This window comes from Capra hircus, chromosome 14 (assembly GCF_001704415.2).
Source record: "Capra hircus breed San Clemente chromosome 14, ASM170441v1, whole genome shotgun sequence".
In the NCBI taxonomy this organism is placed as follows: Eukaryota; Metazoa; Chordata; class Mammalia; order Artiodactyla; family Bovidae; genus Capra; species Capra hircus.
This window is the reverse complement of record NC_030821.1, coordinates 17,726,379-17,739,637: the sequence shown is the minus strand read 5'-3', so window position 1 is coordinate 17,739,637 and position 13,259 is coordinate 17,726,379. Positions and strand designations below refer to the sequence as shown.

The 13,259-nt window shown below is 51.9% G+C and overlaps 1 protein-coding gene across 5 annotated transcripts in view; it reads right to left on the bottom strand.

Annotated features, from left to right (window-relative positions):
- The window catches only part of VPS13B (vacuolar protein sorting 13 homolog B), a 786,697-nt gene that overhangs the window by 11,391 nt on the left and 762,047 nt on the right, over positions 1–13,259 (bottom strand). For all 5 annotated transcript variants that reach the window (XM_018058289.1, XM_018058286.1, XM_018058288.1 and 2 more), the window contains 3 exons: positions 10,901–11,706; positions 6,755–6,931; positions 4,553–4,723 (listed from right to left, as the gene is read on the bottom strand). In XM_018058289.1, coding sequence (XP_017913778.1) covers positions 4,553–4,723; positions 6,755–6,931; positions 10,901–11,706 — 1,154 coding nt within the window. The remainder of the gene's footprint in view (positions 1–4,552; positions 4,724–6,754; positions 6,932–10,900; positions 11,707–13,259) is intronic.

Sequence of the window (13,259 nt, the reverse complement as noted above, 5' to 3'; positions counted from 1 at the left end):
CTGAGGAATCTGAGGTTCTGTTCCCCATCTATGAGGTCAGGAGTCAGGGCAGCTGGGAAGTATTAACGGAACCGGCTACACTGGGAGGGGCAAGAACCCTGGGGTCTTCTCTTCACATCATCTCACAGCAGGCAGTTCAAAGCGAAAAGCATCATATCAAAGAATATAGCCTTTGCGATATCACTTCCTGATTTCTTTGAAAGATGCCCATGCTGAGAGCAGAAAAGGTGGGGTAAATAATAACAAATTCACTATTAAATTAATTGCCTTTCTGCACTTTTCTGGTAGAAATGTCTTTTCTCAGGTGCAGATTTCCATTAAGACTATTAAAACTGAGTTAGGAGGGGGACAGGTGAAAATCTCCCATTTTCCTTTAACATGCCAGGCCTGTGCCTGGGGCAGCACCCAGCCCGGGCTCTGACCTCCACCTGCCTAAGTACAGACAGCAACCACAGTGAGGCTCCCCTCTGATCCTCCACTTTCTCCAGCCACCGGCCGCAGTGAAGGCTCAGTTACCAGGACTTTGATAGATAAACTCTTCCGGCTGCCTCCGAAGTGGGAAGCCTGAACACTGACAGGTGTTAGATCCTAAGAGGCAGAGGAGGAGCTGCAGGGGCCCAGGGGCCCGGGTGGAACACTAGCCCCGCCAGCAAAGCAGCTCTCAAAGAGGCAGAGGGCTCTCTCGGTAAGCCTAATCCAGCCAAATCCCACCACCGGTAAATTATTGCCGTATACACCAACTCTGCTCTGAGGCTTTAGGTAGTGGAAATGGATCCCAAAACTTGTCCACTGGCATCAGGCCATGGAGGGCAGCCACGTGGAGCTGGCTGTGATGTGACGAGGTGAAGCGGGGAGGGGAGGGGGTTTCCGGGGACCCTTTCTGTGCCGGCTGGCCTGGCTTTGCTTTCTCCTTTTCTTTCATTGCCATGCCTGTGGGACCTGTTCTCCAACCAAGGATCGAACTCATGCCCTCACGTGGGAGGGATAGGCAGAGGCCTAACCACCGGACCACCGGTTCCAGACCTGTTTCCTTTCCTGCCCTTCCTTCGCTGGAAGAGGGGGGCTTGCTCTGTGAAGCAAGGGAACGAAAAGGCTCTCCTCACCCCTTCTGTGACTCGCTCAGCTTTAGGCTGGGTCACTATCTATCGACGTCCTGCCTGTGTGGCTGTCCCAGTGCTGCCGTGTTGCATGCTGTAATTTTGTTTTGGGCTTTTTTGTTTTTAATCACGATGGTGGAGGCACAGGCTGTGACACCGCTCCAAAGCTCACCGTTCCAGGGACAAACAAGCCCCACAGAGTGTATTGGGCATCCCAGCTTGAGGCTCGCTTGTTTTTGACCAGAACAGATCAGCAAACCGAGAGGGAAGCACGCTCATTGTTCCGAAACTCCCTTCTAACTGGAACACAGGGTGCTGATGGCTGAGGGCGGCACCAGGGGGACCGTGGCCAGCGCCTTCTGGGCGCCCACGTCCTGACTCACCTGGTGGAGGCGTATGGCCGGGATTCCGAACGTCATCCCGAGAGTGGCCGTGGAGACGGGGCGTGGCTGCTGGGAAATCCAGCAACTAACTCATCTTAAGTCAGAGAAGGGAGTTCTGACAGCCTGCCTTTGGTATTCATGAGAGAGAAGTCCCATCTGGGAGGTAATGTGCCTGTAAGTGCCACACGGAGCTCATATCCCCTCTCAGCAGGCTCCAGGCCATAGTAGAAAGTCGGGCTCTCTGGGGAACAGAGCTGGTAAGTGCGGGCAAGCCTGACGCCAACTCTGCAGGCTGGACAGAGCTCTTCCAAAAGCCACTGCTTTCTGAAAACAGTTGTAGACCTCCTCCAGGAGCTTCGGTGGCATCCCTCTCTAGGCCATCACTTCCTCGCTGACCCGGGGCGATGGGCCTGGCCAGGAGCTATAGGTGTCCTTGGATTTTTTCAGGAGCCTCATAACACTCCACAGTGTCCTCATGAGGGCTGAGCTGAGTCAAGAAGGCCCATCAAACTCATAAACATTTGGGGGAAATGTGTTTTTCCTACTCTGCAACTTTCAGTTGTTCAGTCTCCCCACATCCTGATTGTTTCCAGGTGTGGAGCCCTTCAGGGTGGGTGACATGTGGAAAGACACAGGCTCTTGTCCCGCCTGGATGCATGACCTGGGCAAGTCACCTAACCTCATCCACATCTAGGGTTTGAAGCCCAGACAAGATGACTCATGCGGAAGTGCTCTGACAACCCTGAAATGTTGTTTAAATATATTTTTTACTAACTAGGTCATTTATGTTTATGTCTTATAAAGCAAGAAACTGAGGAACTAGCTTTTTTATTTCACTAAGCGTGGCTATTATACATAAACAGCTCTAACGTCAGCTGGGCACTTACTGGCATGCGGCAGTTTTATACACCATTTCTGGGAATGTATTGCGTGGCGACAAATCCATACTTTCCCAGAGGAGGAAAGTATAGATTGGTTCTAGCCTCCCTTTTTTCTTCCTGCCATACATCAAGGACCAGATGTTTTGAGATGACCCAGTGATCATGTGAGATACAGTTACTGAACTCTTCCAAGAAAGGAAGCTGGTTGGCTCAACCTTAGTCTAAAGAGCACAGAAATGGACACATTGCTCATGGCGTGCTGCTGGGAGCGGAGCTCCTGGGGGCCCGGGGTCAGGCCACTGCTGGTGGGTGCAATCAGGTTCACATCATTCCCAGAACTCCTCGGTTTGCGGAAATTAGATTCTGAAAGACTCCATGAGCCTACTGCAATTTCCATAGACAGCCTAAATGATTCCCTTGCATGGAGGAGTGTGTACAAAATATGATGACTATAGTAAAGTTCAAAGGTTTGGGATTGTCTATTATTAACCAGGGTTAATAATAGGAGCTATGCTCCAAAGGGTGACGTCACAAAGGCAGAATCACAGCTCCCCACGTAAGTGATTTCTACCACCCGGCACAGTCTCAGATAATGGAAAATGGGGACTGGTTGTGGGCGTTTCTGGGTGGGAAGAGCCCAGATCAGCCAAGATGGAAACAGCCACATGCCAGCCAGCTCAGGTCTCCTCTGCTGAGTGCCTCCGTCCAAGAAGATCCTGGACAGCGGGGAGGAAGCACTCCTGCCCACAGCAGAGGGCATGCAAGGTCACAGTTCTTAGCAGAAAGAGGTCCCATGGTTGCCAGACAACGACCCGAGGCCTCCACGGTAACCTCACAGTCACTTCCTATGGTCACAGCAACCGGACTAAAGCTAAAGCCAAGACGCCCCAGCCACTGGTCAGATGGCTCTCTCTGCTGGGACACTCGCTGAAACCAGACGGCCCTTCTCGTTCCCTTGCTACCATAATATAATGAAGGTGCTGCTGACCAAACATGGACGCTGCGTCTGGTGTGCAACAGACCACCACTACTTCTAGTAACAGCAGAGTCATTTCCAGCCCACATTTACAAAAGAGAAGCCCTGAGGTCACAAAGATAGGGACCTGGAACCCGAGCCTGGGGGTTGCTGACTCCTGAGGACCATGCCCCCCTCCCCCATCCCGTCCCCCCCCCCTACACCAAAGCAGCCACGCCAGCAGCGAGGGGATTGCTTCTTAAGCAGCTGCTCCACCCCAGGTCCCCATTCCCACACGTTATCACCCGGCCATGCCCCACATCCCTGCAGGTTCGTTAGGACTTAAACAATTTCTGGTAACTGCACCTGAACTTGAAACATCTCACTGCTTCCTGTCAGAGCCTCACTCAGCTGGCCTCTGTGAGAGGAGGGCTTGTGTACAGAAATGCAGCCTGGAGAGAGGGCAGGTCCTTTCAAGCTCCTCGTTTCTGACCTTTGCTCTCCCTGCTTTGGGCCTCTTTGATCTCCCAGAGATGCAAACTCCTTCAGATGCTCGGCGGGCAGGCGGCCAAGCAACACAGTTTTAAATTCCTTTGCAAACAAATAAACAGAAGATACCCTTGAAAATCCTGCTCTGCAAAATTTCAGCTCTGAATCTTCCTTTTTTTATAGATTTTTTTTTCCAGAGCAACTTGTTTTTCAAACGTTTGTAATATTTGGAAATACCCAGAGCAGTCTTCCCCTCTCCCTGTACCATCTGGCTGCTGGACAAACGGCACTCGGAAAAAATAAAAGGAAAGAGTGGGCTCCTCACTGAAGTTTACATGACATTTGCACATGGCTCAAGTGTTTCTCAAACAAAAGCAGGCGATTCGCTTGCTGATTGCCCTGAGGCCGACAGGCGGTAAGGCTTCAGGAGGCTGGCAAGCAGGCGGCTGTGAGCTGACATTCTCCAGTTGATGCCCCGAGCGGGACCCTCCTGGGTGAATGACGCCTAAAGGATGCCACGAGGAGGCAGAGAGGAGGCGGCGGGAGAGGCGACTCCCACCAGCGCGCGGAAGGGCGGGGCCCAGGCCGCAGGATGGCCCTGCGCAGCCAAACCAGGATCGGCGTGGGGACCAGGCTGCGGGCCTCGTCTCAGCCTCAGCTTCGTCTGCAGGAAGCCGGAAGGGCCACCCCCCCTACCCGGCCGCGCTAGGGCCACTAGCAGACGCCCGAGCGCCCCCGGCCCCTTACCGAGCAGACTGATGCCCAGCCGGGACAGGCCCTGCCGGAGCCCCTCGCCCAGGCTCTCCGGGAGCTGCCGCCGCCACTCCTCCTGCCGGTTGTAGTGCTCCTCGTCCAGCGACAGCCGGTCCATGTTCCGGGCCAGGCTCGTGGCCAGGTTGGTGATGGACGTGAGGGTACCTGAGGACACAGAGGCACGTGGGTTTGGGGTCCTGGTCACATGGATGCCGGCCCCAGGGGAGGGGTCCCCGGAGCGCTGCGGGCGAGCGGAGTCCACAGCGGCCTTCTGGCCTTGCCCGCGGACAGTGAGGGCGGCTTCCCCCTGGGCGGGGTGAGGCCGCGGCCTTCGGAAAATGAGGTGAGGTGAACACTTGCTGAGGAAAGGTGATCCACTCAGCCCTCACAGAGGATAGGATCAGACCCTCCCTCACCAGAAGAATGCCTGCAGCCTCACACGGAGCTATCATGCACTCATCTGACCACCAGGGCTTGGCTACAATAGTTAGTTTTGAAGTCCTCAGGGAGGCCCGGTTTTTTGAAGGTTGCAATTTGCCTGCTCTCATTTGAAGGGGTAAGGTTATGTTGCTGAATTTTAAACAGATTGTAAAGGAATGTTTCCACTTTAGAAGTAAGATCTATTCTTCCCCATTACTCTAGCCATAGTAAAGGAAGACACTCAACTTTATCATTTGACAGTCAGGAAATAATTATTATGCCACAGAGAATATGTGTGATTTTGATATTCAGGCTGTGAGCTGGAAAAAAAAAAATTGAAGACAATAAAGAGAGTAAGGCATGTGAAAGCCAGGATTCTGTCTGGTTTTCCCAAGAAAGGCTATTTCTGCGTCTTGCTCAAGACAGTCATAATCCCCTCCAGCAAGTCTGCATAGGTCTCCGTGAGCAAAACTGAAAGACATCAGCGGACATATCCTGAAGCTAACGAATTAGTTCATCTGTTATTGGATGTCTAGGTTCAAGAAGAAATGGAAGATGTTTTTGCAGCTGCATCTTTACCAGTCATCTGAAAAGAAAAAAAAAAAAAATCCACGCACACACACACACACAGACAAACCAAACAGATTTTGCTAAGAGGAAAGAACAAGTGTAAAAAAAATTCAGTGAGTCACTACGCTAAAATTACCGCTGGAGTTCGATTTAGCAGGTGTTGGTTGTCTTATTCTAAAATAAAAACAACAGAACCACAAAGATTCAAGTGTCAGGAGTGAGAAATCTGCAGTGACTCACCCGTGGGTTCCTGCGGCTCAGCTCACAGGCCTCCTGGATGACCAGGGGCCCCGGGGGGAGTGGCCCTGTCACTGTCCATGGAATTTGGTTTATTGCTCTTGCTGTTCTCTTGCCAGTCCCCCTTCTATGGATCATGGGTTCTCGTATTTCAAGCTCAAGTCTTGTTTGAGGCCTTCTAGAGACTTCTATAACCTGCCCACTCATAAGAGTTGCAGTACTGTTGACTGTAAAAGGCCTTTTACCAGACGCGGGGAGAAGGCCTTTGCCCTGTTTCCCCTGCCTCCCGCTGAGAAGAAACGGGGACTCAGATGGACCTTGTTAGTTCCCGAGTTACTGCCAACTTGACCAAAATATGGGCAAACAAACACGGATGAAAGGGCAGCACGCTCTTTCCCGAGGTGGGGAGTAGGGGTGGCCGACTGCAGTTTGGCTCCTGTGCCCGATGACGCGTCTGGGCCACAAGGTGGCGCTGTGTACGTGGCGAGCCGGGGGAAAGCTGGCCCGCTCACCTCCCCACCGGCTTCCACTGTCAAAATGTATCCTGCTCCTTAAGAACGTTATGACAACTGTATCTACATTAAAATATATATATATATATATATATATATGATGAGGCAACACAGTGTAGGATTTCTGATGTTTAGCAGAAGTCCTGAACACCTTTAATATTTCTGCATTTATCACATGGAGTAACAGTTGAGCCAATCCTTGTTTTCCCAATGGGAGGTTTCAAATTCTGAAGTTTCTGAAACATTTTCACACAACTACAGGCAAGCAGTGATCTGTTTAAAACATAAGACGTTATATATGAGCTTTGTTACAAATCCAACGTCTCACTGCCAGCTAACAAGTCAAACAAAGCTAGAGGCAATATTAATTCACGGAGAATGTTTAACACGTTCTCTAAAAAGTAAGACAGGGAAGGAATGAAAATCAGGCCTCATTACCAGGAACCCGAAGAGCTACCTTTGGAAATGTGCTTCACAAACGATGTAGTCCCTCTGGAAACCCCACTCACGAAGGCTCCTGGGCCTCGGGTCAGCCCCTCGTACGGAAGCCTGAAGAAGTCAGCGATGCCGTTCCCGATGCTTCGCACCAGACTCGCCGGGCTGCCAAGGATTTCCAGGGATCCAACCACCCAGCCTGCGAGGGAGACCGGAGGGAAGGGGTGACTGAAACCTTAAATGCAGCACTTTCAACATTTGGGAAAAGTGACCCATTTTCCCTGCAATTCATTTTTCACACTAGAATTGAGAATGTAATAAGCTCCTTTGGAGCAAAATATGGGAAATAACTCATTCACTGTGAATTCATAAATGGCAAACTTTCATACTTTATAAATCAAAGTGATCCTTTTGGCAGCCTCACAAATAGCTTTAATATGACTTCCCTGCCTCCCGTATTCCTGCTAAAAGGGACCCATATGCAGGGGGATGACGCTCCCACCCCCTCCAAGCCAAGGCGGCCCCTGGGGCGGCAGGTGTCCGCAGGCTCGGGAGTTCTCCTTAAAGCTCCTTGGTGCAGTGAGGGGCTGGGACGCCGGGGAGGCCAGATGCTAAATGGGGTGCTGCAAAGAGGACGCGCAGCTCTGACAGGGACGGAGGAGTTATTTTTAATCTTTCCCAATCCTACCAAGCTGAGCGCTTCCCTTTGGAGTGGAGCTGGAGCCAGAGAAATGTCTCCCCTTCCACCCCGGCTTCAGTTGTGTAAACTCTGGTGACAGGGACATACTGATTAGCTTAGCGAGAGGGGCGTGTTCCCTGAGGGTCCCAGGCGGGGAGCTTGGGATCTGGTTTCCTATTAAAGCTGAGGCTTGCCGGGAGCTGGCCCGCTTGGCGGACTGACTGTGGAGCGCTTGGCCCTGTGGGAACGTGGCTGAGTGTGGACCCCGGAGTGGCTCCCCGCCTTCGCTCCTGGGTCGGGGCTTGGGGCTCTCACTCAGAGGATTCAAGAGGCAGGCAAAGGCCGGGGGCTCAGGAGAGTATGAGTCCACACATACAGTGTCTTTGGGGAACATGCTGACCTCCCCAGCCTGGGGCTGAGAGGGCTTTAAGGGGAGGCTGCTGGGCAGGACCCGAGTGGGAGCCGATCCTGTGTCCCCTGCGGCAGGTCCTGGGAGGCCGGGCCTGGGACAGAGAGCCCCCCAGTCAAGTCACCAACCCCAGAGGGTTGTGAACATGTCGGGGCAAGAGCCAAGCCACAGCCCTGAAGGGTCCCCAGGCCCAGCACTTTGGAGAGGAACATCCTTACATCTGGAACCCCCTTCTCTCCTCTGGAACATTAGAAGACAACATCAGGGTTTAGGTGAAAAGAGGGAATTATTTCCAGAATTTGAGGATTATAAATGGAAGGGCCTCTGGGTGGCCAGGCATTCACCTCACTTACTTCGCCCAGTCACTCTGCAAGCCTTAGTACCTGCCTTCAGGTAAATTTAGATTTAGCTAAGGACTGAGCCTCTCCCCAGGCGAAGGGACCATGCCAGGCTCGGGGGACAGGGCCTCGTGTGACGTCGTGTCGCTCTGTCGCCAGCGTCTTGAGGGCGGGCAGGACAAGGAGGGGACTGTGGCTCGATTCTCCCCATCTCCCTGGAGCTTAGAGACACATGGCAGGGCTTCAAGGCCAGGCTTACCCAATTCCAAAGCCCACCCTCCCTCTTCCTGTGAGCCCAGGCCTAACTGAGTAGGCAGGCTACCATGGAAGGTTGTGGAATATTCTTCCTCAGAGGGCCTTCTCCGGATGTAAAGAAACAACAGATTTCCTTTAGCCTGGAAGAGCTGGAAGGTTCACTTGGAGGCAAGAGATTGGACTTGAAACAACTGCCCTTCTCTCCAAAGCTTCCATACCGAGATGAAGAAAGGAGAGTTAGCTACCGCCAAGCAGAGAGCACGCACTGTCCGAGGGGCCTGGTCAGGCCGGCGCAGCGGAGCACAGGGCGCATGGCAGGCAGCCAGCCCCACCTTCCAGCCCACAGCCCGGCCACAGGAAGGTGAGGCAGACAGTCCTGGATCAGGCCACTGTGGATGGGGAGTCCAGGTACGGACCAGAGCTACTTCTCAAGGCCCCAAGCTGGCCAGAGAAGGACCAGAGCACCCGAGGGCATTCTGCCTTTATTTCTCTCCAAAAGCAAATGTATCGTCTTGCTTACTGGGTTTGGAGATTTTATTGAAAAAACGTAACTGTCTGGCTGCCCATAGAGCCAAGCCTTGGAAATAGAGAGGGAGCCCGGGAAATTAGAGTCCACACAGTCTCTCCTTCAAATAGGGTCAGTGGTCACTCATTTCTAATCACTTTATTGTTAAAACCTCTATAAGGACGTCCCTAGAAATGAGGTCAGGGTATTTCAGCCATTTAATCAAGTCCAATGGGTGAATCCTGACCCAAGTGATGCAACTTGCCCACTCCCAGGCCAGCCCTTCCTTTCCCAAGAAGGCTAGCACATTCTCTCTGAGACGCTTCTTCCCAGGGGTAACCTATCCTCTTCCCATTCCCACTGCTTTCCTCCAGATAATCTTCAGACTGTCTGTAAGGCCTTTAGTGACAGAACTCCCAACAGGCCTAAAAACTTGGCTCTCTAGTGTAGAGTTTCTTGTTTCAGCAAATAATGAGACTGGGACAGCAGCTTGGAGAACTTTTAGGTAGATTACCAAAAAATCCAAACAGAGTGTTCCTGTGAAAGCTCATGAAAAATGAGAGAGGTCACTTTTAGCACAGAGGCTGCAGGACATGGTTCCCTGGCGGTGGTCACAGCTGGAGTTTCCCTGCCAGCTCACTACTCTGACGGGTGCTCCCACACCTTCGCCCAAGGTGATGACTGGGTGGACGGGAAGCTTACTCCTTCCTAGGCTCCAGACCAGAGCTCAGTAACCTACCTGCCTGCTTCTCATGGGAAAAGCAAAAACTGCCTGAAAGAGTAAAGCTTTTCATATACCTGTCTATTAAATTTGAAATGGTAGCTACTTGTTTTAAGATAATTTCTTAGCAAGCGGGAAATCTTTTCTTTCTTGTGGTACAGGCTATGAGAACAACAGTTTCAGGGCAGGACCTCCTCTGATCTGGCCATCCAGAGTTCTGGGTAGCGATGGATTTCGTTCTGGAAAAAATATAATCTTACCAGTATGGCAACAACATGGGTCGGTCGGCCACTGCTACAATGTTGTCTTATCTGGAATGCACTCACCAAGGACAGTGTTACCACGTTCTGTCCTGCATTAGTTTTAGAAAGTAAGACCTCCCTGTGTTTTACCAGAAGGGGCTGCGAGACCAGGTCCGGTTGGTTGGTGTTGGTCGCCTGGAGTTCATAGCAACGTGAGGAGCCCGATTATCAGACTGAAACCGTTTGAGAGTGAATTTAGGTCAGGAAGGTGAGCTCTGACGCCCATTACCATAGGGAATCCGGAGACAACCTGGCCTCCAAAACAACCTTCAGCTCACAGTACTCCCCACATCACACTCTGTACACACAGCCAAGCACCCCCCGCACACTCTTCCCGCTCAGGTCTGTGGAGAGGCTGAGACACCTACAGCCTTCTCTTTGCCATCTGTCTAGACAGGCAAGGCTGCACTGGGTAGGTAGAAGGCTCTTTATGCATCTGACGAGCACACAAATCCTCTGAATTTCTCACCTAGAGCTATTCATGGGCCGTAATGAAGCAAGTTAACAGCCCAGAACTACATTTCCTTTAGGCCAAGGGGCTGAGAGGGCCTGGGCTGGTTTTCCTGGCGGCACTAGCTCCCTGATATAGAGCCTTGTGTCTTCAAGGAGCCGAAAAGGTGCTTGCTAAATGGGAATCAAAATTCTGTTACATAACAGCAAATTTAACGGCTGCTACTGCTTAAGGGTTCATTAAGGGCCACCCTAAATTCAGGGGACTTCACATACTTTCATTGTTTTCTTGTCAGAAATCTTAAAACCCACCTTATGGGTGAGGAAACTGAGATGGGGGAGGTTCAGTAACTTGCCCCCAGCCTCCCAGCCAGCAGTGGCAGGGTCTGGATTCCAACCCACTGCTATCTAACTGCTCCCCACACTCCCATGCTGCTTCCAGGTGTCTTGGAGTCAGGACCACCCAGAGCCTTTGTTTCTCGCTCAGGCTCCCTCTGCCGTGTCCTCACCTGCTCTGAAGAGGGCCCCCGCGGCGTAGTGCATGGCCAGGGCGTGGACGAGCTGCCTGGCTGTGGTGAAGATGGGGCCTCTTTCAAACACCGAGAAGGACAGCGGAGTGTGGTCAGAGGCGATGTATAGCTTGAGGGACGCGTGGATGCTGACGAGGAGGTTCACCGGCTGTATCACCAGCTTCCGCAGCTTCACGGGATGCACCAAGGCCCTGGCGTGCTGCCTCACCTGCATGGGCAGCACCTGTCTGCCACCTGCGAGGGCTGTGGGCTGAGCGCCCGGGCTGCTGCTGGGCAGGTAGGTCTCAAACAGAGTTTTGATGTAGTAGACAAACGTGTCTTCCACATATAATCGGGCAGGTTTCAATTCAAAACTGAACTCGTTCACATCGAACGGGACGTCCTTGCCCTCGGTTAAGGTGAGGCAGAGTTTGATAAAACAGTTTTTCTTGTATTCTTCCAAATCTTCACTGGATACGAGGAGGCTCTGCATCTTGGAGCACTGAGGAGATTCTGTTTTCTCCCCCTGGCAGACCAAGACAGCGAAGTGGAAATTGGACTTGTTGTACAGCTGGTTGTCTAGCTGCAGGTCCCCGCAGCAGACCTCCACCGAGTAGATGTGAAAGGGGGCGGCGGCCATCTCTTCCCCAGGGAGGTGGCCAGCCACGGGGGCCATCTGGAGGAAAACGTGGTCCAGTGTGAGTCTCAGAAGCTCGGATGACGCTCTGTGGTGGGTGAGGTCATCAAACACCGCCAGGCTCAACTGAGTGACAAACATTTTGAATGTCACGATCTTCTCCAGAGTTCTGGAGGAGAAAGGGAAGAGAACATGAGCATCTCTCCTCCACTTTTCTTTTCCTCCCTCCCTCCCTTCCTTAATGTCTTAGTAGATTTTCAATGACGGAGCCTTCTTAGAAACCTCCTGATGTCCCATCAGATTCTCATAAGAAACAAATTAAGAACTGAACTTGCAGTACATCGTGTCTGGACAGCCGGGCACACTCCAGCAGCCCCGGGAGATGTTCCCAAAGGGACCGTTACAAGCTCTCGTCACACTGCTCTATCGTGTTCCCCTCATCAACACCAGATTTTTACTCCCAAATCCTCGGAGTTCTTCGTGCACTAATTCTCTGTTGTGATCATCATGAGGTGAAAGGTCATAATAAAATAACCAAGATGCCTTATATTGGGAAAAGTAAGAGCAAGCAAGAGAAAACTTCCCATGAACCCCCGGCACAGCCCAGTGGTCAGCATCTCAGGGCGCGTGCTCTGCTCTCCCTGTCACATTTAGAGCTGAGCAGCCCGAGCTGCTCCACGAATCTCTCTGTCCTGAGCTAAGCCACCGTGCTCTCACCCTCTTCAAAGTCATCACTCCAGCAACTCACTCCCTCCTACACCATTTCTTCTTCCTTACCAGCAGCTTATAAACATGCTATTATTTCTCTTAAAAAATCCCTCTCGTTAACTAACTCCTCCTCTAGCTACCCTTTTTCTGATCCCCTTCACATAAACACCCCAAAGCACATACACCTCATCTCCTGTTCCTCACTTTCCATTTTCTCTTAGCCTTGCTCCAGGCAGGCTCTGTCCCACCTCCTCCACCAGAGCAACTCCCATCAGGGACCCCAAGGGACTTCCTTGTTGCTAAATTGAAAAATGGGCTTGAAGTCTGTGACTCACGCCCCCTACTGTGGCATTCGAGTGGATAACTCCCTCCTTCTGGGAATCCCTTCTTGGCCCGTCTGCTCTCAGCTCTTGTATGTCTCATCACTCATCACCTATGGGACTCCCTCCTCTTAAAGGTCAAGTGCTCAAGCTTCAGCCCCTGGCCCTCTTCTCTCCCCATCTCCACTCACTCCCCTTGGAGGGCTTCATCTGGGCCCGAGGCTTGGCATCTATATGCCTCCACTCACTCCCCTTGGAGGGCTTCATCTGGGCCCGAGGCTTGGCATCTATATGCTGATGACTTCTACAGTCACACATTCAGCCTAGAACTCCCTGTGAGCGCGGATCTTGCGTTTCTAACTGCCCATCCACACAGGAGTCACTTACAGGTCTCAGACGTCTCAAGGGTCATGTGTGTGGTCATACTCATGATCTTACCCCCAAACGCACAGAACAGTTGTTACTCACCTTAGTTTATGATGACTACATCCTACCAGTTGCTCAGACCAAAACTTTGAGAGTTCTTGATGCCTCTATTTTCAACCCACATCCAATGCATCAAGGAAAATTTCATTGGTTTCTTCTTAAACTGCATCACGAATCTGACCATTTCTTACCACTTTCCCTGATAGTGTGGCCTAAGCCATCAACACCTCTAGTGTGAATAACTGTAACAGTCACCTAACCGGTCTCC